The sequence below is a fragment of the Cyrtonyx montezumae genome, unplaced genomic scaffold (genome assembly GCF_038088225.1).
Source record: "Cyrtonyx montezumae isolate F1298 unplaced genomic scaffold, pur_monq_1.0 scaffold_19, whole genome shotgun sequence".
NCBI classification, from domain to species: Eukaryota; Metazoa; Chordata; class Aves; order Galliformes; family Odontophoridae; genus Cyrtonyx; species Cyrtonyx montezumae.
The window spans coordinates 1,345,349-1,369,195 of NW_027071925.1; the positions used below are offsets into that span (position 1 = coordinate 1,345,349).

The following is a 23,847-nucleotide window of genomic DNA, read 5'->3' on the forward strand; positions in this document are numbered from 1 at the left end:
TACACCGTGCGGCCACTTGTGGGTCTGACACCCAGGGAGGTTGGCAAAGCCGCCGTGTAACTTCCTCACTCTGCTCTCGGGATCCGACAGCGACCGCAGTTGCACAATCCCTTGTTGTTTCCTATGCAGAGGAACTTCATGGCAGTAGGTTTCTTGGCACGGATTTGGGGGATGGCACTCCTTTGTATGAATAATGATATTCACATGCGGTCGTCGCTGGCTCGTTGCTCTTTAATACTTCCTTTTCCCTTGAAGACCTTTCCAGGCCAGGTTTTTGGTTACGTTCGTGTGAGATGTAGGGAGTCTGTCTGCAGCCCCACTGATGGGGGGCAGGTGGGTGTCATAGCGGCTGGGTGGCCCCATGTAACCCAGGGGACTGCAGGAGGTGAGGTGATGCTGCAGTGATGGCGTTACCATCCCACCCTTACCAAACCCCATACCCAAAGCAGAGGGAACAGCCCAGCGACAACCCGGGAGCCAATGTTTGCCCGAGCAAATAGCTGTATGATTAGAACCTCACAGAACAGCAGCCAGTCCCTAAGAGCCCTTGGAGCAGGAGGGCTCCGGCTCCCCACGACTCTCGTTTTCAGCTGGCGAGAGCCCAGCTCCCCACTGGTGCGAGCACAAGCAGGATAGAAACAGATTTTCTGCCCCAAGTGTTTTGAACAGTTGCGACGATTTGCTCCATCAGAGTGCAGGAGGAGATCCGTGCTCGCTCCGCTGTCACCTGGCCACGGCCACCGAGCAATGGCACTGTCCAGCAGGAGATCCACCCTGCTGGGAACAAAGCGAGCCATGCTGACTGCAGCTGAAAGAAGTTTGCCTGGTGTCATCGGGGCGACTTAGAGCCGGGTGTGTGGGCGAGGGCTCGTGCATGCATGCTTGCCAGGCGTGAGGAGCTCTGAATGGCTGCTGTGAAGGCTTGGATGCAGCTCGCCGAGCTCCACAGGTTCCCCGAGGACTCCAATAATTGGTACATTTGGTTTGCTGCTCCTCATTATTTCTAAGTTTTCCAGCTCTAGCGCCAAAGGAGTCTGTATTCTATGTAATTATTACTCAAAACTTTGAAAACATTAAGTAGGAAAAATAGGCCATTAAACAACTGAGGAGCAAAGTAACAAGTGTGAATTATGGCTCTGCCCTGTGGTTTGACTGTGATGGGTTTGTTCCACCCATGGAGAGATGCTGGAGAAGGGTAGGTTGAGTGGGTTGTTTTGCTTAATCTCTCTGCTGTCAGAGCTGCCGTCCCCAGAGAATGCGGATCTATAGAGAAATGTGCCTGCCCTTTGAAACGCAGCGCACATGCCCAGCTCCCAGCAAAGGACTTTTGTTCCGCTCTGATTTATACAGTTCTCTGGGGCAAAGAGAAGTGGCTGTCATGGTTGCAGGGATTACTCGCTACTGGAGGGAAGGGTGGGCTGCGCAGGAATAATTTGTTCTCTTGACAGGGCATGGAAAGCTGCTCCAACCCCCCCCACCCCCCTCCTCCCCATAGGGGATGCCGGGCACCCATTCCGGGCACACTGCAAGCTCCCCATGGCAAGCATCTCACTGTGGGGCTGAGGATCCTCAGTGCTGCCTGAATGCCAGCACTGCCCACAGCTCTGCTCTGTGCCTGAGCACGTCCCGGTGCCGCTATCCCAGAGCGGTGCTGGCTGGCTCAGGGATGCAGCAGAGCACTTGGTTTACCCATCCCTGTGTCGCTCGCCAACAAAGGCAGCTCACTGGGGACATGCCTCCTCTTATCTGCTCCCTGCATTTCCCAGCTTGTTTGTTTTATTTTCACCCTCCAAAGAGGAGGAGGGTGGTGCTGCTTGTGCGAGGCCAGCCACCTCTGAACCCCAGCGCCAGAAGCCCTTTTCATGCTCTATAAATTTTATTGGAAAATCTGTTTCGCTCGAGGGGGGTTATTTTTTTTTCTCCCTCGGTAACGCACCATGAAAAGGCTCATTAAAAAGTGAGCTCCTTGTTCTGATTAATCCTTCCAAGCAGGCAGAGGTGACACATGCTAATGACATTTCCAGCCGGGCTGGTCCCCTGGGACACCAGCTCGAAGGAGCGCCGTGTTGGACGTCGGGAAGGTTGCTCTTGGCTCTAGCACGCGTTTGTAGTGGAGAAATGCCGGCAGGAGCCAGGCGGCCGCTGTCTCTCAGGCAGGACGAGGAGGCTTTGTTCTCCAGATGCATCTCCCAGCGCGTCTTCCTGCGGACACGGGCTGTTCCCAGCATCCAGAAGGGTTTGGGAAGAGGTGGAATGCACATCCCTGGCGTGAGCACGCGTCCCTGCAGCACGTCCGAGGGCTGCTGGGATGCACAAGCGCTTGTCTGCGCAGGGCTGTTTTGCTAACCCCAGCCTGCTGCTTGGCCCTGCCAAGGCTCTGATGTTCTTGGAGAACACGGAGCTAACGAGGCACCTCTCCCAAACAACCGCTGACCTGATGAACTGGGCGGCTGTGGGCTCAGCAGGCTGCGACCCGCAGCAAACGGGAGCAGAGGGATCCTCGTGGACCTCGCGCCCCTCCCTGTCCTCAGCTTCACCTGCATTTGGTGTTCAGGAGATCTGTCTCCACCCTAACCCTTCTCTACTGCTTTTCTTACAAGCCGAGACTGACTTCCAGCCTAGGGATGGAGGTTCAGTTTTAATGTGGTGGGACCCAAAGCTGAAATCTGGTTCTTCCCTCACCTGCTGGAAACCAAGATCCCTAGAGCTGGAGAGAGGAAGATCTAAACCGAGATCCTTACAGCTGGAGAAAGGGAGAACCAAGCAAGAGAGGAAGAACCAGTGAAGGTCCCAGACTGGGTCAAGGATCCAGGACCACCCCAAGCAGGACAGAGATGTTGAGCAGCCTGAGCTGTGTTGATGCCTCTCCACTTGGGTCCCACTCAGCATGACACGAGGCAGAAAGCCACCAGAACAAAGTTGGTGCACTCTACCCCTTGCAAGCACCCAGTCTTTAGCACATTGAGTGCCTCACACTGATGAGCAGCAGCAAGATGTGCCAGCACTGACTCCACTTTGCCTTTCTCAAAGGGTCCTGGCCATTGAGGCCAAGAAACATAAGGGCTCTGTAATGCTTTGTTGGGCCAGGAATACAGTGACTCTCTTAAAAGAAAGTTACCATGTTATATAAGTAAGAAAAGGGGAATTGTATTTAGCCTGGCACAGGGCAGTTGTTTTCACTGACACAGAGCTATGCGTGGAGCACAGCTCACGGCTTCTTCCTCTGTGAGGTCTTGTTCATTTTGGCCTGAGCAGCCCCAGGTCAGGAAGGTGAAGCTGCGGTCAGGGGAGGGCAGGGATGCTGAGGGCAGGGCAGATGAGAACCTCTGTCTAGGGCTGGGGATCTGCTGGACATCTTCTCTCTCTTCTCCTGCCTGTGAGATCCTCCCTGCTTTATCTTGGGTGGTGGAAGCAGCTTTGTGAAAAGCAGATGAACACAATGTGATGGTATTCAATTCTGATTCTTGGCTGCATGGTTTATTCTGAGGGATTACAGATGATTTTCAGCCCATGGAAACCCACCAAACAACCTCAGCACTGTCACATCCCAAGAGGTGGAAGGTTAAAAATGATAGGGGCAGGATTGGGGTGGAACAATTGCCCAGAGCAGGGGATGTGCTGGGGGCACTGACTGCGGCCAGCACTGCCCAGCTTTGTTAGCAAAGCCAGGGGGAAGTGCAAACAGGGATGCAGACATGAAAGTTTAGCTCCTGTTGTCATTAGTGTGGATGGAGAGCACTCCAAAGGGCCATGGCAGGATGGAGACTTGAAACTTCCTCTCTCATAGAGCACCGAGCATCCTGAGGCACCTGCTGTAGGAGGGGAATTGGACTCGATTCTCGAAGGACCTTTCCAACCCTTCCAAACCCTGTGATTGTGTGTGCAATTGTCACCTTCAACCATTCTGGAAGCTGTGCTTTTCCCTTCCAAGTGTGTTTCCTGCACTTTGGTCTGATTAATATTGATTCGGGACTGTATTTATCTGAAAGAAGAGGCTTTGGGATTTATTAAATACATGAGATGAGTGGCAGTGAGTATGGAAGTTGTCCTCCAGGGTTTGATGTCAGTGAAGACTCACTATAAAAGTGCATCCTCAACGCAATGTGCCTGGAATCCTGCAGCTCTGGCTCCATGGGCAGGTGGGATGGGAAGCAGGGCAAGCAGCATCACCTCCCTGTACTGATGCTACTGAGTCCCAAATCCTCCCAAACCCAATGGAAACGATCCATTGGGGGCACCGCCTCTAGACGGAATCTGGTGGTGATGGAGTGGTGATGGAGAATTTTCTGTGTTTGTGCTCCTTCGTCCTCCAGCACTGAGGGATATGAACCTTCCCCACCACCCAACAAGGCATGGGGCCGTGGGCAGGACCCCAGCACACAGTGGGGCTGACCCTGCTCCCAAAGCCCCAGCACTGTGCCCACTGCACCCAGCCAGTCCCCAGCTGACAGCCCCAGCTCTGCTCTTAGTGCAGCAGATACTCCAGATTACAAGTGTCAGTTTAGTTTAGTTTGTCAACAAAAGCAATAAATAAACCCCTCTCACTGCAGCTGGGAAGAATCTTGCTTTCAGAGGGAGAAGAAGGATTTCGTCCATCTGAGAAATGTGCTTGGCCAAAGGTGAAGGAGATTTCAGCTCCTGGAGGGGACATCAGAAAGAGCTTTGCCCTGATTGTCCGAATTTGGCTTGAAAAGGAGAAATAATGTTTGTCCTGCTGGGGATTTGTTTGGTTCTTTGCTTGGGAGCTGAGGTTCCCAGGTTTGAGCTGAAAAGGGCATAGAGGCAGCAGCCATCCCACCTCAGTCCAGTCAGATTCAAGGCAGTAAGAACCTCCAAGGGTTCAGTCTCTGCCATATGGCTCAGAGTTGAGCCACCTTTGCCTCGCCTGTGTCGTGTCACTGGCCTCCCCATGGGACATGCAAGGTGATCCTCCCTGGGCTCATCAACCTCACTGGAGCCTCTGTTTTTGTGGTTTTCAAAGACATTTTTTCCTAGTGCAGGAACATCCCTGGAGGCCCTGAGCGTTCCCTGACATCCGTGTGAGGGGAACAGCCCTTTGCTGTGCAAACATCTGGGCTCCTAGGAAATGCCACGTGTTCCTGCTGGTGCTCTGCTGCGTGTTAATGCTTACAAAATTAAGTTTATTTCCTGCCACAGGGATCAGCCTTCAGCCCGGGGTTATTTCCAGGGTTGCAGCAAGCTTTGTGCCAGAGAAGCAAACCGTGGCAAACAAGCACTTAAAAGCCCTTATAAGCAGCAGCAGGCAAACCACAGACACTGCGAGATTTGCTTTGGGAAGGCGAGAGGGAACAGCGTGCCCAGGAGCTGCTCAGTGCTGAGTGAGGGACGTGGTGGGGGGGGACACCTGGCTGGGGGCTGCAATCACCTGTGGGGACACTGCTGGCCTTCCCCAGGGCTGGTGGTCGATGGCCAGAAGTCTTCCATGGAAGGGATCGTGCACGTTACCCCGCAGCACCGTGGTTGGAGCTAACACATCTCTGATCTCCCAATGGCTTCAGGCTTGCTGTGGGGTTGGTAGTTGGTAGTAGGGGTTGAGTGTGGGGTTGAGTAGGGGTCGAGTTGCTGTGGGCTTGCAGTTGGTAGTAGGGGTTGAGTGGGGCTCTCCCAGCTCTCTGGGCTTCACGTCCTGGGGAGGGGGTGAGTGCTGGTGGCTTCAGCCAAGATGAAACTGCAAAACTCATTCAGCCTGGAGGTGGGCTGAGCTGCAGTTTGTTTCCCTGCTTGTGCCAAAGCATCTGCTGTCCTGCACACTTCCCTTCCCCCAGCCTGACTGCAGTTCAGACCATGCAAGTGCTTTACCTGATCCCCCCAGAGCCCCCGTTTGGTTGGGTTGCTTACTGCTCTGTGTCCACCCTCTTGCTGCTTTGAGTTGGCTGTGGCTTTCCAGTGCCCATTTGCAGCAGAAAACCAACACATTGCATTTCCAGAATGCCCAGATGGGTATTTCCAGTGACCTAACAAGAAAATCAGCTCCTCTTTACAGCTCAGGACTGTGTGAGCAGCTCCAGCTGGTCCCAAGATGCTGCAACCAATGGGCCTGAAAATGCCCCACAGCCGAGGTGGGATGCTACCAGCACTGGGTCCGGGACCTGCGAGCATCACTGCGGTGCAGCCCTGCAGGACTGAGAATGTGCAAATTGGGCTCTCCAGGGCCTTAATGCAAGAGCGGGGCGCAGATGTCAGGCTGCGTTCATGTCTGTGAAACCTCCGGCATCCGTCTTGGGGACGACCAGCAGCAGGGCTGTGTCCGAGGAGGAGAGGCAGGGCTGGGGGAGCAGGAGGTGGAAACAGCATCCTCAGCCCCAGCACAGCACAGGTCCCTCATCTCCCCCTCTCTGTGCATCGTTATAGGAAGGCTCAGTGAAGTCATCCCAGCTCGCGGTGCAGCCACGCAGGAATGCGCTAAGCAGGAGTTGTTCTGAGGTCAGAGAGGAATAAGTTTTCTGCAGACAATTGATGCTGTTATTAAAAACATCCACGCGAGAGGGGGGGGAGGGGAGGGTGGAGGGAGGTCCTCTTTCCTGTTTGGGAAATAGTTTCTCACTGCATCCATCAAGAGAAAGAATTTCGTATGAAGAATTCATTTAGGGGAAAAAAAAAAACCAAAGACAAAACCAAAAAAATAGTTTCTGGGGCACACGCGCCTGAAAATGAGCAGCAGCAGGATCAGAGGGTTGGCTCCGAGCAGCGGCCAAAATGCAACGGCAGAGGCCAGAGTGAAACCCAGAGTGAAGCACGGGAGTCCTGCTCCCGGCCGGGTGCTGGAAGCGGAGGAAACGCGGCTTCCTCGGGAGAAATGCGATCCTCTCCCTGCAGCACTCGCGCAAAATTCATGAGCTTCAGCCGAAGCCCGGAGCAGCTCTCCCACCGAGAGGTGCAGTGTGAGCCCCACAGCACGCCGGTGTGGGGAGGCAGGAAAAAGGGGAGCGACCTCTGCTCCCAGGGGCAATGAGACCCCGGCACTGCTGCTCAGGGCTGAGGGACACATCCCTGGAGCTGCCCAAGGCCGTGGTGGGCTCTGCGCAGCCAAAGCTGGAGTCTCCCTGCCCATGGCAGAGGTGGGGATGGGATGAGATGGGATGGGATGGGATGGGATGGGATGGGATGGGATGGGATGGGATGGGATGGGAAGGGATGGGATGGGATGGGATGGGATGGGATGGGATGGGATGGGATGGGATGGGATGGGATGGGATGGGATGGGATGGGATGGGATGGGATGGGATGGGATGGGATGGGATGGGATGGGATGGGATGGGATGGGATGGTCTTTAGGGTCCCTTCCAACCCAAACACACTGCGGTTCTACAAATGCGTGTGTTTGAAACTGCTCAGGTCTGAGGACTGCTCCCCGGCAGCAGGCTGAGCTGCGGAGCTAATTGTTTGTGATAAGCTAATGAGTGGGGTGTGATAACACATGCAGTGTCCTGAGGGCAGGGGATAGAGTGGCAGCTGGGGGCCTGGAGCTCTGTGGGACAGAGGCTGATGCCACATCCCAACCTTTCCATGCCATCTGCGTGGGAGCTGAGTGAACACAGGCTGTGGGGTTGCAGGAGGAGCAGGTGAGAGCACCTTGCTACCAGCAGCACGGGCTCTGCGTGCTCTCAGCACACCAGCATGTAGCAGCTGATAGCAATCTGTTCGCAGCAGCGCTGATGGAAAGGATAAGCCTGCCTGCTTCTGATAAAGCCCCAGCCTTCAGGAAATCCAAACCCAGCAGAGCTAGGCAGGGCTGTCCTGGCACCCACCTGGGTTCTGGGAGCGCAACGTGCAGCATCTCCTTGAAAAGCATCCGTGTGCACAGAAGCAATGGGAGGTCAGACGCACAAAGCACTTTTCCTCCTGTCTGAGCTCCCTGATAACCTCCCCCGAGATAAGCCAGCTCTGTTTGCAGGGGCTCAGCCACACTACAAAGGAGGGCTTTGCACAGCCCCAGAGGTGCAAACAGCACTGAGCACACAGAGGCATTGTGGCCTTTCGCACCTGCACTGGGTTTTAAGGGCAGAACGGGGCTGGTGTAGGGCTCAGGTTAACACCTCGGAGGGTATGGAGTGAACAGGGCAGAAGAAGGAAGGGAAAAGGGTTTCCTCAGAACCTCTGAGGTCTGTCACCTGAAAGGGAAACTGAGGCACGGCACTTAGGCTCGTGCTGGGACCTACAGCAGAGCCATGGCAGCACCATCCCTGAGCCTGCTGGAGCTTGGGGAGCTCAGGAGTACAGATTTTTGGGGCTGTTTGCAGCTGAGCTGAACCAGCCAGCAGCAGGCAGGAGTTGCTGCTGTACCGAGCTGCAGTGACATGGTGACATGGTGACACAGAGCTGTGCCACCAGCTCCACGTCACCTCGGAGGGACACAGTGCTGGGCCCAGAGGAGACCTGCAGCCACCCTGAGAGCCTGCAGGACTGCAGCTCCGGTGGCAGATCTGCCCGGCGCTGGTTTAACAATCCCCCTGGCCCTCCTCCAGACGGGATTGGGAAACGAGCTGGGGTTAAAACAACACGACACGCTCCTCAACACGCTCTGGTGGTGCTTCAACCCCAGCCCTGCACAGCCCAACCTCACAGGCAGAGGGGCTGGGGCTGCCCCAACCACATCGCAGCTCTGGGAGGGTGGAGCCACTCAGCATCCGTCACCCCCTCTGGCATCACTGTCACCCCAACTTGACCATCAGCCCACGGCTGTTGGTTTGCAGCCTCCCTGCTCCCTGGGGCTGTGCAGGAGTGCAGCTGGGGCTGTCGATGTCCCTGTAGGCTGAGCAGATTTCATACACTGTTCAATCCGTTGCCTCTCTGCTGGGTTGCTTGCATCGTTGCGCCTTTTGCATTTCAAGTAAACTTTGCTCTGAATGTGCAAATTCTTTCAATATCTGTTTCTGCTGTGGATTTAACTCTTCAGTGTCCAACACGATCCCACACCGGGAGTGCAGGAAACCTTGTGGGACAGCATCGTGGTGCAGGAGCTGTGCTGGGGCAGCGGTGCCCCCACGTGCTGTGTGTGCTGGGTCCTGGCTCTGTGCTGGGGCACCTCAGGGTCAGGCACCGGGCAGCCCGTGGCCAGGGCTCCCTGCTGGATGAATTATGGGATGCAAACAATGCACTTCCAAGCATTTACGACCGTAGGAGGCCAGATATGGATGGTGCAATTACATGAAAAAAGGGCTGATGACAGCCTGGCATCATCTCCCTGACTGAAATAAAGAGTTCGTTTCTTGACTTTTCCTTTCTAAAACAATAAGTTAATCGAGTTGCTTCCAGGCTGGAGCTTATCTGCAGCCTTCCTCCACCGTACCTGGAGGAGAGAGAAAACCTCCTGCTTCTGCTGCAGGAAAGGGGGCTCCTGATGTGTGCCAGGGAGCATTGCTCCCTGCTCCATGGTGGGCTCAGGATCCGCGCTACGGGGCTCAAGCTTCCGTCTCTGACAGCTTTGTTTGTGAGCATCTCATTTGAAGAGCAGCCAACCCCAGGCTGGAGGAAGCGGGGGTGATTTGCAGCCCATCTCCAGGCACTCCGGGCGCTGTGTGCTGCACCAGGGCCAGGCTCGCTGCCATCCGCATCCTGTGTTGAGTAAGAGTGCTTTTGTCTTGGGCTAAAACGCCGTGGGTGAGGAGCTGCCAGACATCTCAACATGTCAGTGCCACACGACAGGCCCACAGGTTTCCATCCATCCTCGCTGCTCTGAAGGGGCCACTGGAGGTCACTGGGGATGTCCCCGAGGGTTCGGGCAGGAAGACACGGGGCAGTGGGACATGCCACTGCCAGCAGCTGCTTGCCACGTGTGCAGCGACAGCAGGGAGACCTCTGCTGCTCACAGCCTGGGCAGATCTGGCTCCTAACCTGAGCAGCATGGCTCCCAGGAGTACGTCTTGCTCTGCTCACGGTGAGAGGGAACACGAGCAGCAGGAAATACCTTGCTGAGATGCTGGTGCTTCAGGCCGGGCTGGAGGGAATCCATGTGGGAGCAGTTATGAACGAATCTCCTTGCCTGAAATGAGAAGGGACAGGGTCACGCTGCAGTCGAGGCACAGCAGTGCCCGGTGCTGCCAGAATGGGCTCCATGGCACCACAGGAAGGTGGTAATGCTGAGTGCTGGCACAGCAACCTTCAGCAGCCAATCTGGCAGGGAAGCTCTTTCTCCTCCTGGGGTTTGCTCCATTGAGCAGCTCCAGAGCTCTATTTACTCCCAGAATGACACACTGAGGACCACAGCCATTCTGGGTGTTGGTTTGGGGTTGCTTGGCTTCACCAAGAGCTCTGATGCTCCCGCTGGCAGCCAGGGTGCGAGCTGGGTGCTGGGGTTCAGGTCCTTGCTCCTGAGCTTGGGTTGGCCACTGCAAGAGAGATCTTCAGGGCATCCCGCCAACCTCTGTACCATTTCAGACCGAACGTTTCCCCCATTTTTCAGTGAGTTACTCAAATTCAAACCGGACTTACTCCAAATTCAGTGACTTATGACAAATTCAACCGAATTTGCGCAGTTCTTCCTAGACACAGCACTGGACCCATCCCTTCCAGGGAGCGATGTTTTTCTTGTTAAGTCTTGGCCCCAACCATAAGGGCAACAGATTTTCTTTAAGGAAAGAAATCCCCAAACTTGTTAGCATTGGCACTGCACAGTATTTTTCGCTAGCTTCTCCTTAACAGCTGAATCATTTTAGCAGGAACTCTTCCAAAAACATTCAGCTTGAGTCAGACACCCAGTCTCAAATATTTAAGCCCAAACAGTGAGTCTGGCTTTTTTTTTTATGCAAGAGCAAACAAAGCTCTTATCGGTGGCGATGTGGGGCAGGGACGTGTTGCTGTGACTGAGCTCCAGCTGCGTTTGTGGCTGTGGTGCTGTAGCTGTGTGTTTTGTGGTACTTCTGTCCATCTCCTTGGGCTGAGTGTCAGGAAAACCTGGGATCTGGCACAGACCTCGCGTCTCCCTCACGGCCGCAGCATCCCGTGGGTTTCCCCTTCATTGGGTCATCCCCAGCTAACCAAAGTGAGTTCCCATCCTCCTCTCCACTCAGGCATAGCTCATACATATGGTGCCACAGGGGACCAGGGACCCTCCAGTTCCACCCCACTCCATTGGCTCCAGGCACTCCATCTTCATCATCCCTACTCTCAGATTCAAGGGTGGCTGCTTCTTCTACCCGTAGACTCATAGAAATGCAGAGGTTGGAAAAGACCTCTAAGATCCCCAAGTCCAACCCAACCCACCCCCACCATCCCCACCAACCACGTCCCTCAGTGCCACATCTCTTGAACACCTCCAGGGACGGTGTCCCCCACCTCCCCAGGCAGCCTGTGCCAATGCTCAACCAAATATGGACCCTAAAAATGGGTCCCCCAAAAGCCTGCATGTCTCCGGGGGCTTAAAGCATGGACAGCATGGCCCTTGTTGCGAGGAACATGTGAGAAGAGAAATAACGGCCCAGACTAAACTAGCAGATTCTTTGGGGAAAAAAAAATAAAATAAACTTGTCTGTGAAAAGGACAATTTTGAGGAGACGGAGACCGTTCATAAAATTGAGTCAAATTTAGGGATTGTTTTCAGCCCCTGGCTTCTTCTATCCTCTCCCATCCTTCCCACCCTTCCCCCCAAATTATTGTTCACAAAAATTAAAACAAAATGTTGTGGGGTTTTCGTTTGCTTAAAAAGCAATTTTCATCTTGAAAATGGCCAAAATATAAGTTTGGAAGGGTGGGGTGATTTGGAAGGGCCACATTGTCATTGCTGAATGAAAACCACAGGGAGGAATGTATCCATGGGGACATGGGCATGGCGGTATGGTGGCAGCACAAAGGACACCACCAGCCTGCATCTCCAACCAGAGATCCTCCATCGCCCCAATCCTGCCCACCTTGGCCATCTGCAATGGAGCTGTTTGTCCTTAAGCTGTATTTGAGCAGATGCTGCCATTGCGTTTTGGTAGAATCATAGAGTAGCTTCTGTAGGAAGGGGCCTTATGAAGATCATAAGGCTCCATCTCCTGCTGTGTGTTGGCTGCCCCCCAGCTCAGGCTGCCCAGGGCCCATGGAGCACCTTCTCTGCTGGGTGGCACACAAGGCGTGAGGAGCAGGGGTGATGCTGATGCTGGGAGGTGACTCCTTATTGCAGCCGTTCATAGAAAGAAAAGATGGATTGCCTAAGAGGCACTCACTGCGGCGGGGAAACAAACCCAGAAGCAGTGGCTGGGAGTGAATGCCAGGCCAGTTGGCATCCTAAAGCAGGCAAGAGGCTTCAGCAGAGCGGGTGATGAACCCTCAGCAAGGGGAGCCCTGGGGTGTCTCCTTTCCACAGTGCCCTCATCCCAGCTCTGCTCTTTCTGAGTCCTGGATGAAAGCATCCTAGTGCATGGGGTTAGGAGGTGACCGGTGCCCGGCAAATGCCCCGGTGGAACTCAGACAGCACAAACAATGCCATTGGTGTCAAAACTGAGAAATCATATTGGAGAGATGGCCCCACAGCATTCTGTGGGATCCAACTTCTTCCCTCCTCCAGACATGGGATTTTTCATCTCTGGAAGCTTAAAAGCTGCTCTGGGCTGGGAGCAGCAGTGTGCGCCCCACTCACTCTGCCCATGAGACCAGCTGAAATGTTTGCAAAGACCCTGAGAAACCCGGGGCAGCTCTGAGTCCTGGCTTTGCAAACACATCTCTGTTTATCCAGCAACCCAAAGAAATGCAAAGATTTTCTCTCACTCTCCAGGTGGGCCCAACTTTGAGTTGTTCAAAGGGACGTGCCAATGCCATCTCTTGCAAAATGCAGGAGAACCAGCTCCAGCTTTCTTCCAGCACAAGTGGCATGGGAAGGACCTCCTCTTACCTAAATCCATCAGACATGAGAATTTTACAAAGGGCAGGAAAGCTCTCTGGACATGACACAACTTGTTGGAGAAGGCGAGCAGTCAGGCTTTATGGAGGATATTCACATCTTCTGGGGAAGAAGGAGCTCTTCTCCATGCCACCACTTGGAGAAATATCTCCATGCTGTTCAGCTGGGACTCATTCTGACACCAAGTACAGAGTTGGCTGGGGGCTCATCCAAGGGAACACAAGCCACAGTTCAGAGCCACGGCATCAGGAATCGTGTTTTAGCACTGCTCTGCATCATTTGGTCTGGTGGGAGGTGAGGTCAGGCTCCAGTGTGCTCCCTGCAGGAGTTGGGGTCGCATGGGGGAAGCAGGGGAGCGGCTCTGCATCCTGCTGGGTGGACTTAGCTGTAGGACCACGCTCCCCACGACGGCTTTTCATAGGGAGTGAGCTGGGGATTGTTCCCGATAAGTAACCCAGAACTGCACTGTAAATTTCGGAGCTGAAATTTGATAATTAAGCAAATATCGCATGCCTTTGTCTTGGGCAAGCACCATAAGGTAAACAGGAAGGAATGAGGGATTAAGACATCTCTGTTCAAAAGGAAGGTGACAAGCGCAGAGCCGTGACACCTTCGCGCTGCGTGGGGGGCCCAGCTGCGGGCTGGCATTGCACAGCTGCATTGTTCGGGGGCAAAGAGCAAACAAAAGCAACGGGAAAAGAAAACAAGCTGTAAAACCCTGCAAAGCGCACAGCAACCGCCTCCTGACGGCCTCGTGACAGCCCCGGGGTCGCGCTTTTGAAGTCCTCCCATCGCCTTTTGCCAAAGCCCCTTGTTAAAGCAGTGCGGTGGTGACACCGGGCTGTGCAGGGGGGACGTGGGACACCGCCCAGCAGGTCGGCCACAGGGCCTCCCGTTCACACAGAGTGAGCTTTGGTGCTTGGTCAGCTGGGGTGGTGTGTGGTTAACAGATGTAACAGAATGAGCAGTTCAAATAATACAGTAGTCAAGGTGTATAGCAAGAAAGATTATCGTGGTGGAAGGGAATAATCAGAAAGAGATGGAATGCTCACCAATGTCCCAGGCTCGCGGTGAAAAGGAGTCCAAAGGGGATAATTTCCAGAAAGAGATCTTGCCCCGGTGGCAGTTAGCCCTTGAGGTTTAGGAGAGGTGGAGCCAAACCATAACATGGTCACACAGGTGCATTGCCTTCACCTGTGCTCCCGTGGCTGACTCAGTGCTCACCTCAGGTGATCCATCAGTGGTTCAGTTCCCATACAGGTGGGTAGGGTGGAGGTGGAGAGGTGAGGGCTGTGGGCTGCACGGCAAGGAATGCTGGAAAAGGAGAAGATGAGGAAGGTTTTGAAATGGGAACAAATGTGTGTGTTGGGACTTGTGCAATGGAAGTGAAGGGATGGGAGGGCAAGAGGTGTTGGAAGCCCTAGGGCAGGTGGGTTGGGAGGAATTGGCAGCGAGAGCCCATAGAGCCCTGCAGTGCTGAGGGATGGGTGTGGGCTGCGGACTGCCACCCTGGGGTGACACTGGGGACGTGTCGTGCTGGGTGACCACGTGCTGATGCTCTGTGTCCTCACAGCCTGCAACTGCAACCTGCATGCCCGGCGCTGCCGCTTCAACATGGAGCTGTACAAGCTGTCAGGAAGGAAGAGCGGCGGCGTCTGCCTCAACTGCCGGCACAACACGGCGGGGCGGCACTGCCACTACTGCAAGGAGGGCTTCTACCGCGACCTCAGCAAGCCCATCTCCCACCGCAAGGCCTGCAAAGGTACCTCCACGGGGCAGGGCTGGGGGGTGACACGGCCCCTTCTCCTCTGCCTCCTGTGCCCACCTCCTCCTGCTCCTCCTCTCCCAGCTGAGCCACCACGGTGACTTTTCTTGTCCACATCCTGTTCTGTGCCCTTGCCCCTCCAGTTTCCCTGTCCTTCTGGTGACAGTAAAGCCTCTGAGACATCACAGAATCATGGGACTATAGAATCACACAATTTGGGTTAAGAAGGACCTCAAAGCTCACTCAGCTCCAACCCCACCGTGTGCTGGCTGTCCCCTGCTAGCTCAGACACATACAGACCACAGTGCTGATGATTCTGAAGGTTACAAGAGCTGCTTTCTCACTCCCGTACATCAGGAAGATGCAGATCCCATATCTGGGACCCTCCTCCAGATGCAGTCAGAATGGTAGAACAGGAAATAATTCTACTTTTCAGCTCAGCAAACAGAGTTTTGAAGTCCCCTCTTTGGCCGGACCTGGAGGTGGGAGAGAACTCCCCATCCCCAGGGCACTCCATAGGGAACTCCTGGAGCAAGGCATGGGATTGCCCTTCAGCACGTGTGGGTGCCCCACAGCCCCCACTCTGCCCAAGCTCTGTTGTTTTGAATAAGAGCAAATCCTGCAAACGCAGTGCCATAAGCCCACGCTTCCCAGACGCAGGCTCGTCCGTCCCCTCAAACAATTGTCCTTTCCTCCTTCCCCTGCCTTCTCACACTGCTCTTGAAACTCAAGCTTCCCGCATTGAAACCCCCCACAGGTCGTGACAAAACGTGGCCACTGGTGCTCCCACAGACAAAGCACTGCAATAAATACGCCGGTGCGTGAGCGGCTCCCCGACTCGCGGGCTATTAGCACGATTTCACACTCGTTGCAGTGGGTTATTGTTGGCGTAATCCACCACCCTGTACAAAAGCGGGTGCAATGGAGTTTCCTCCAGCGAAGGCATCCCTTTGAGCACCGGCTTTTCCTGAGCCCTGGTTCTGTCACTGTGTTTTATGTTCCCCCGTTTCGTGTCCCCGATTCAAGGACTGCTCTGAAATAATTGTTAAAAATAAGCATGTTTCGCGTGTAGCCCCACTGAAACCAGTGCATACTGAGCAGGGACCTGCTATGGGGCGTGCAGCGTGGTTACCCACCCTGCAAGCATGCTGCTGAGCTCCCAGCAAACATCCTATGAAATGTACTGGGGGCATCTGCCGTGCATCCAGCCCCATTCGTCCTGCCGAGGTGCAGCTGTGCCATGTTCCTTGCTTCTGTGTGTGCTTCCAGTTGTCATCTTGCAAAAAAACAAAAAGAATAAAAGAAAGCCAAATGGCAAAGAAACAAGTTATGGGTGATCAGAGATCCATGTGATAGGCAGAGCGTGGTAGGAGGCTGTAAATCACATGGGATGCCAACGACAGCGGGAGCAGGGATAGTGCATGGAGCAAAACCCTCTGTACTGCCCTCATAGCAACAAAAAGCCCACAAATCTCGAGCGCTCATCTTGCCAAAGTTCAGAACAAGTACAAATTTTCCCTCCTTTCTCAGTGATTTTTGGGAGAGCACCAACAGCTTCCAAAGCACTGAGCCCATGCTTTGATACGTTGTGCTGTCCTCTCCTCCCATTGGTGCTGATGGTGGAACCCCATGTCTGGCTCCTTCCAACCTCCACCTGCTCCTCCCACTGCAGAGCAGTGCCCTGTCAGCTCGTGGGATTAAACCCACCCCTGGTAGCTGCCAGGTTATTGGCACTGATGTCATCACCTTGGAACAGAAGTCCATGAGGCTGTAAGACAGCCCTGTGCTTTGGGGGATGGACGCACATGACTTTTGAGGACAAATGATGGGCGTTATGGGCACACCCAGGAGGAAGGCCGGATTTGGTCCCTAAAGAAGGGGTAACTTTGGTGGCAGGGACAGTGGGCTGAGTGCTACGTCCCTCCACATCGACTATAGATGGAGCTGCGGGACCAGCTTAGAGCTCAGAGTGCATCTCCTGGGGCTGAACCAGAGGACCCATGCAGAGCACCCCCCGGGATGGTGGGGAGCAGGAGGTGCTGAGTTAATCCCATGTAGGATAGAGGCTGAAGATGAGCTGGCCGCCAAGCGGTGTCCTGTTGCTGGTATCCCATCTCTGGTGCTCCATCACTGGTGTTCCAGGGTAGGACACAAGGAGCAGCCCTTGCTTCCCTTCTGGCAATGCCATGCTTGTGGGGCATTTCTGTGGGCTTTGGTGGCCATCAGCACCCCTCCAGTCCTACAGATGTCTCTCCCACCACAGTCTCTAAAACACATCTGGGCAGAGGTTAGACACCTCATGTCCGGCACGTCTCAAAGACCAGGGGATGGCTCCTGGCTCTGACTCTTCCTAGCCCACAGCAATTCCCTCTGCTGGATGGGTCCCATTGGTTTCCCACAGCACTGCAGGGTTAGGGTTGGGATTAGAGTTAGGATTAGTGTTAGGGTTGGGTTTGGCTTCAGTATTGGGGTTAGGGTTGGGGTTACAGTTAGGGTTAGGATGCTGGATGTCAGCGCAGGAGATCTGCCCTTGGTGTCCACCTTAGTAGGAGATGAGGTGCATCCTAAGAGAGATGGTTCCTCTCTCGCAGCTGCTTCTCCCTGATGCTCATCTCCAGCTCAGCCATGTCTAATGCAAGACCACACAAATTCCTTCCAGGGATTTGCCAGTGATTTTCCAGCTTCCTTCCCTTCCTCTTCACCTTTTTTCTCTCCTCGAAGAGCAGCTGGTGCCCCTTTGCTATGTGAGATGAACCAACCCCCAGTGCTGCTGGGCTGGGATCCTGAACTTCCATAGTATCAGTCTGCCAAACACAGGGCTTAATTTCTCCATGGGTTTTGCTCTTCCCTCCAGAACCAGGAGTGCCCCACCACCATTGCCTCCCACCATGGGTGTCCCAGTGCCTGCCCAGCGCTGTGCTGAGCTCCTTGCTCACCTGCTGCCTGTGCCAGGGACTTGTGGCAAGCTCATCAACTCTGAGGCTCCACTGCCAGATTTGATTGAAGTATTATTTGTGGGAGAATCCACCCGTAGGAACCTCGTTTCCTAGGGGCCAGGCTAAAAACACATCAGGAGGAGAGACTGTTTGACTTTTTATTTCCACAATGAAAGTACTTTCCAATCTGCTCTCTTTCCTGGAAGTGACCCTTGAACTCTGCAAGAAGCTATCTTTCCCACAGGAGCAGGCTCGGCTCTACGCTGCTTCAGAGCCATGAGGTCCTGTGCCTGCTCCTCTCTGCCTGCCCACACCTGCCCCTGGGTGTCTTAGATCAAAATTGACATTTTTCAGTGAAAAAAACAAAAATAAAAATAGTGCAGGATTACCAGCAAAGCCAGGAGAAGGAGGCAGCGATGCTCCGTCCCTGCAGGTCTCAGCATCCCCAGCAGATCTCTGCCATGGCTGCAAGATGTACCCAAACAGCAGAGCTCGGGGACAAAGAGGGAATTCCAGCAGCTCTTAGCGGGAGGAGAGCCCTTGGCTTCTCCAGGTGCCAGCTCAGGAGGAGGAAACGGGAGAGCCCTGAGAAGCAGTGCAGGAGGGCAGACACTGAAAGGCTGAGAGATTGTTTGTCTTTGCCTGATAAAAGAGGGAATTCATGTGCTGCTGGCAAGGAAGGCTTTAAATCTCCAGGAGAATGCGACGAGGAACACGCTGCATGAACATGATCCTTTGGCTAACTGAATCTGGTTCACAGTACCGCAGGCAAGGCAGCCATCACACCACAGAGCTGCGCACAGCGAACCTCGAAAGCCATCATTAGGGTTCAGAGTGAACAGAGGAAATGTTTCAACCTCTGCTTCTGGTCAGCAGTCCAGCAGGGGAGGGCCGAGCCGTGCTGGCTGGAGGCACACCAGGGGCACAGCTTTCTCTTCTCTATGGCCTAAGTGTGACAAGAGCTGAGATCACACCTTCTGTTGTTCACTCAAATGGGATTTCATCGTTCTGAAAGCTTCCCCAGGACAGAGCTGCCCCACAGCAGGAAGATGCTAATTCCCCAGCAGGGCGGTGCTTTCAGATCCCCTCTCACCACCGTCACACCTGAGGGGAGCTAAGCCCGGAGCTTTGTGCCTCTGTTTGCCTTTCAGCACACGTGTCTGGGGAAGATTAGAAGCTGGCAACCCTCTGACCAGCATTCCAGGGTGGAAAAATGTTTGCATTTTTGTCACGCTACTTGCCCGCCTTTGGTGGGCCGGAGATATCCCAACAAGTCCCAACACTTGGCCACGGCATCCTGCATCCTTTCTTCCTGCAGGTTTTCTCAGTCCCAAACCCATCACTGTGACACTGTCTGGATGTTGATGTGTCTCAGCAGCTCTGCAGGAGGGGCAGTGGTGAGTCCTGCAGCCCCACACAAGGACACAAACCTCAGCTCTGCAATAGCACATCCCCGGGGGAAATCTCCTCCTGGCTGCAGGCAGAGTGGGGCTGGCGAGGAGCGCCTATATCCGTACAGATATCAATCCCAGCTAATGTAACTACAGATGTTCTCATTCACGGGGCCATCTAATCCTGTTGGGTCTTTGCCATGGTGTCTCGTAGCACGAGCTCTACGAGTTAATTACGTGCGGTGCAAGGAAGCGTTTCCTTTGATCGCTGGAATAGGTTCCTCTTTGAGTGTGCTGAATGTCCCTTTGTGCCCGCCTGGAGGAGCAGCACCTGTCTGACCCGGGCACGGCGCGCGCCTTGGCACGCCTCCACCATCTCTTGGCACCCGCTGCCTCCTCCTGGGTGCTCCTCCTGCCTTTCACTCGGGATGAAGACTTTCTATAGCGTCCTGATGTGCTATTCAGCACTGCCCTGCCCCTCTCCGAGCACAACCTGCTATCTCCCTGCTCTTCTGTGCTCGGCAGCAATCAGCCAGATGTTCTGGGCTGGCTGGAGCTGGAGTGCTTGCAGCTGGAGGGGGCCCTCCAGCGCTCCTCCCTCCCGCGCATCCCTCAGGCCTTCTGCTGCCAGCTCCCAAACTGCTCCAGCAGCATCGGGCAGGTCCCACACTTCGTGCAGACCCCACACACACTGGGTTGGTCCCACACGCTGGGCAGGTTCCACACGCATGGTCTGTAAGGCCCCTCCCAAGATGTCCGATGATTCTGTTTCATTCTAGGGGAAGCGAGGCAGTGAGCTGGGGAGAAGCCAGCAGTTATCCCCCTGCTGAACCTAACCACGTCCCAGGCACCTCCTGCACCATGCACTGCGACTTTGCTCCTTTTCCCCTTCCCTTCCCTTCCCTTCCCTTCCCTTCCCTTCCCTTCCCTTCCCTTCCCTTCCCTTCCCTTCCCTTCCCTTCCCTCCCCTCCCCTCCCCTTTTGCTCTTTCTACCCATTTTTCTCTTCCCCTTTTTCCTTTTTCCCCTTTTCTCTTTTTGCCCCTTTTCTCTTTGTTCCCTTCTCATTTTTCTTTCCATTTTTCCTCCTTTTTTCCCATTTTCACTCTTTCTCCATGTTTATCTTTTTTTTTATGATTTTTGTTCTTTTTCTCCCCTCTTTCTTCCTTTTCATTCCCCACTTTCTTTTCACACCTTTCCCCTATTTTCTCTTCTACTTTTTTTCCTCCTTTCTTTTCCTATTTTGCCTTTTTTTCCCCTTTAGTCCTTTTATCCCTTTTCTCTCTTCCTTCCTTCCTTTCTTTTCCCTTTCACGTTCCCCTGTTCTTTTTTCCTTTTCTTCCTTTTCCCTTTTTCCCCATTTTTTTCTATTTTTTTTCATTTTTTACCTTTCTTTCTTTTTATTTCCTTTTTTCCTTTTTTCCTCATTTTTTTCTTTCTTTCACTTCTCAGTATTTTTTCACCTTTTTCCTTCTTCTTTCTTTATTTTCTTCTTCTAATTTCTCATTTTTCATTTCCCTTTTCCTTGTTTCTCTTTTTCCTTCTTTTCCTTCTTTCCTTCTTTTTTCCCTTCTTTTTTCATTTTCTCCTTTTTTCTTTTTTCTTCTTTTTTCCTTTTTCTTCTTCTTTTTTTCCTTTTTTCTTTTTTACTTCATTTTATTTTTTCTTTTTCTTCTTGTTTTCCTTTTTTCTTCTTTCTTTTCCTTTTTTCTTTTTTCTTCTTTTCCTTTTTTTTTCTTCTTTTTTTTTTTACCTTTTTTCTTCTTCATTTTTCCTTTTTTTCTTCTTCTGTTTTTCCTTTCCCTTTCCCTTTTTTTTCCCTTCCAATCTCCTTTTTCCTCTTTTTTTCTTTTCTTTTCCTTTATTTTCTTCCCCTTTCCACACCCTACCTGCCCTCAGAGCCCCTCCCAGCCCTGCGGCCGCAGCCCCGCAGCCGCGCTGCCCCCACTCGCGGCCGGTTGCTGCGCTCCCCACGCCCTTTCCCTCTCCTTGCGTGACCCCGACCTCATTTCCTCGTGTTCCCACTCTCTGCTGCGCTCCGCTCACTCTCCTCTCCACCCCCTCTCCCTTCGCGACCCCATCTGCCCGGCGCGTATTTCTGACGCGGCCCAGATCCCCTTCACCTCCCGTTGCGTTCCCCCCCAACAGAGTGTGATTGCCATCCCGTGGGCGCCGCGGGCCAAACCTGCAACCAGACCACGGGGCAGTGTCCGTGCAAGGACGGCGTCACCGGCATCACCTGCAACCGCTGCGCCAAGGGCTACCAGCAGAGCCGCTCGCCCATCGCTCCTTGCATCAGTAAGTGCTCCGAGGGGGCCCTGGGCGTGCCCGGCCACTGCCGACCCCACTGTGCCGGCAGCTGTAGGGTGCGTTGGCCAAAAGCCCACGTCGGATCCCACCGCCGAGTTATGGGGCGGACGCCCTTTCTCCATTTTCTGCTGGAGAATACCCGCGTTCCTGGGCGGGTTTTGCTCACCCGTCCTTCCCCGCGATGCAGTGGGGCAGAGGGGACCCAGGCCGGGCTGGGTTTCCCCCAGCACCGTGCTGCGCCCCAGCGCCGTGATGAACCGCAGGGGGATCCTCCGTGCATCACCTCCCGGGGAATCCTCCGTGCATCACCTCCCGGGGACGCGCAGCGCTCGGCAGAAACAGACACAGCGTCGGGCAGGGCTCTGCCGCCCCGTGCCGTGCTAACCCGGCTCTGCCGCTCCGTGCCGTGCTAACCCGGCTCCTCTGTCCCCTCTCGTCCCGCAGAGATCCCCGCCGCGCCGCCCCCCACGGCCGCCAGCAGCACGGAGGAGCCCGCAGGTACGTGCCCCCTCTCCCCCCCCCAGCTCCTCAGCGCTGCGATGTTCGGTGTCGGATGAGTGCCGAGTGATGCACTGAGCTGTGTGCCCCGACCCACGGCTCCTCCAAGCCAGACGGGGTTTATGGGAGCGCACGGGGGGTGCGGCCGTGCTGGGTTACCCCGAGGACCTTTACATGCGGTGTTTGGATGCTGCAGCTGAGTTTTCTAAGGTCAGGGGCCTGGAGAGCAGGCAGTCCCCTAAGAGAGGACAGAACACCCAAGTGCTGCTCATTGCCATGGGGGTCCGTGGGGTGGGACGTGGGTCCCATTGGCACCTCCCTTCCTCCCCCTTATGTCCCAGCACCAGCACCGTGGTGGTCCCCTCCACCCCCACCCAGCGGACCCCACTTTATTGTTGCCATTATCGCTTTTATTATTACACCGGAGTGAGATGAGCGCTTCCCCCTCCCCCTCCCACTTCCCAGCTGTGTCCCCTCGCTGCTTCCCCATTCCCCGCACCCGCTCCACCCGTCCCGGTGTCACAGTGCCACTGCCCCACGCAGTCAGGATCCGCTGTCAGGTTGGGATGTTATGGGGCTGCTGCCAAGTGCCCGTCCCCCTTCCCACCCCCAGCGCCGCGGGCGAGAGGCTTTAATCGAATTACATGCTTTATTTGCGCCAATTTGCTTTCCAATCAATCTTGCTCAGCCAGAAGAAAGGAGGTTTCCGCCGGCTCGCTCACGCTCCTGGTTCCAAGGGAGCGATGTCCCCATGGCACAGCCACTTCTGGGCCATCCCGGGCACTGTGCTTTGGGAAGAAGCTGTGGGGTGGGGATCCGGTGTGTAAATACCCCATGCTGGCTGTCAGCCCACAGCAGTATTCAGGACCCAACCTGGGGGAAATCAAAGGGAATTCAGCTGTATAAATCAGGATTAGAAACTCAAATCCCACGGGAGGTGGAAGCGTCATACCTGCAGCTTGATTGCACAGCCAGGCCAAGGAGGGCGGCCGTGGTTGCTCTGTCATGTCAGGACTGAGGGCCACTCGTTTCCATTCCGGACACGTGGCTTTGGAGGAGGATTAGTGACCCTACGGGGACTGTGAGCACTGCACATTGCAGCCCCGAGCCCACAGCCTGCATCCCATGTCCATCCCACATCCATCCCACATCCATCCCATACCCATCCCACATCCATCCCATACCCATCTCATATCCATCCCACATCCATCCCATACCCATCCCACATCCATCCCACATCCATCCCATACCCATCCCACATCCATCCCATACCCATCTCATATCCATCCCACATCCATCCCATACCCATCCCACATCCATCCCACATCCATCCCATACCCATCCCACATCCATCCCATACCCATCTCATATCCATCCCACGTCCATCCCATACCCATCCCACATCCACCCCACATCCATCCCATACCCATCCCACATCCATCCCATACCCATCCCACATCCATCCCACATCCATCCCATACCCATCTCATACCCATCCCACATCCATCCCATACCCATCCCACATCCATCCCACATCCATCCCATACCCATCTCATATCCATCCCACGTCCATCCTGCACCCATCCCATACCCATCCTATAGACATCCCATAGACATCTCACATCCATCCCATACCCATCCCCCACCTATCCCCATCCATGCTGGGGGGCAGGCAGCAGCTGGGACCATATCCTCACGCCCTGCCCCATATCCCCCCATCCCCACTGCCCGGATCCCATTGAATGCTGACAGCTGACCCCACAGGGCCGGGGTGACAATGGGGCTCTGCGGGGTGAGAACGGGGCCGTGGGGGCACCGTGTGTGGGGAAGGGGGGTCTGCACCATAGGGGGGACAGCACTGCCCACAACCTCACAGAGGGGCGTCCCCACATTGCGGGTCAGGACCCCATTAACGGCGCTCCTGCCCCACTCTGCCCCACAGACTGCGACTCATACTGCAGGGCCTCCAAGGGGAAGCTGAAGATCAACATGAAGAAGTACTGCAAGAAGGACTACGGTGAGCACAGCCACCCCGACCCCACAGCGCGCTCGGGGACACGGGGTGGCACTGCCACGGGGTGCTGCGGGGCGTAAGGTGTTGTGGGAT

General features: G+C 54.7%; 1 protein-coding gene across 1 annotated transcript in view; it reads left to right on the plus strand.

The window, feature by feature from the left end:
* Positions 1-23,847, plus strand: part of NTN1 (netrin 1) — a 44,222-nt gene that overhangs the window by 18,334 nt on the left and 2,041 nt on the right. Inside the window, exons 2-5 of the mRNA XM_065735596.1 lie at positions 14,415-14,603; positions 21,081-21,230; positions 21,687-21,740; positions 23,683-23,757. Coding sequence (XP_065591668.1) covers positions 14,415-14,603; positions 21,081-21,230; positions 21,687-21,740; positions 23,683-23,757 — 468 coding nt within the window. The remainder of the gene's footprint in view (positions 1-14,414; positions 14,604-21,080; positions 21,231-21,686; positions 21,741-23,682; positions 23,758-23,847) is intronic.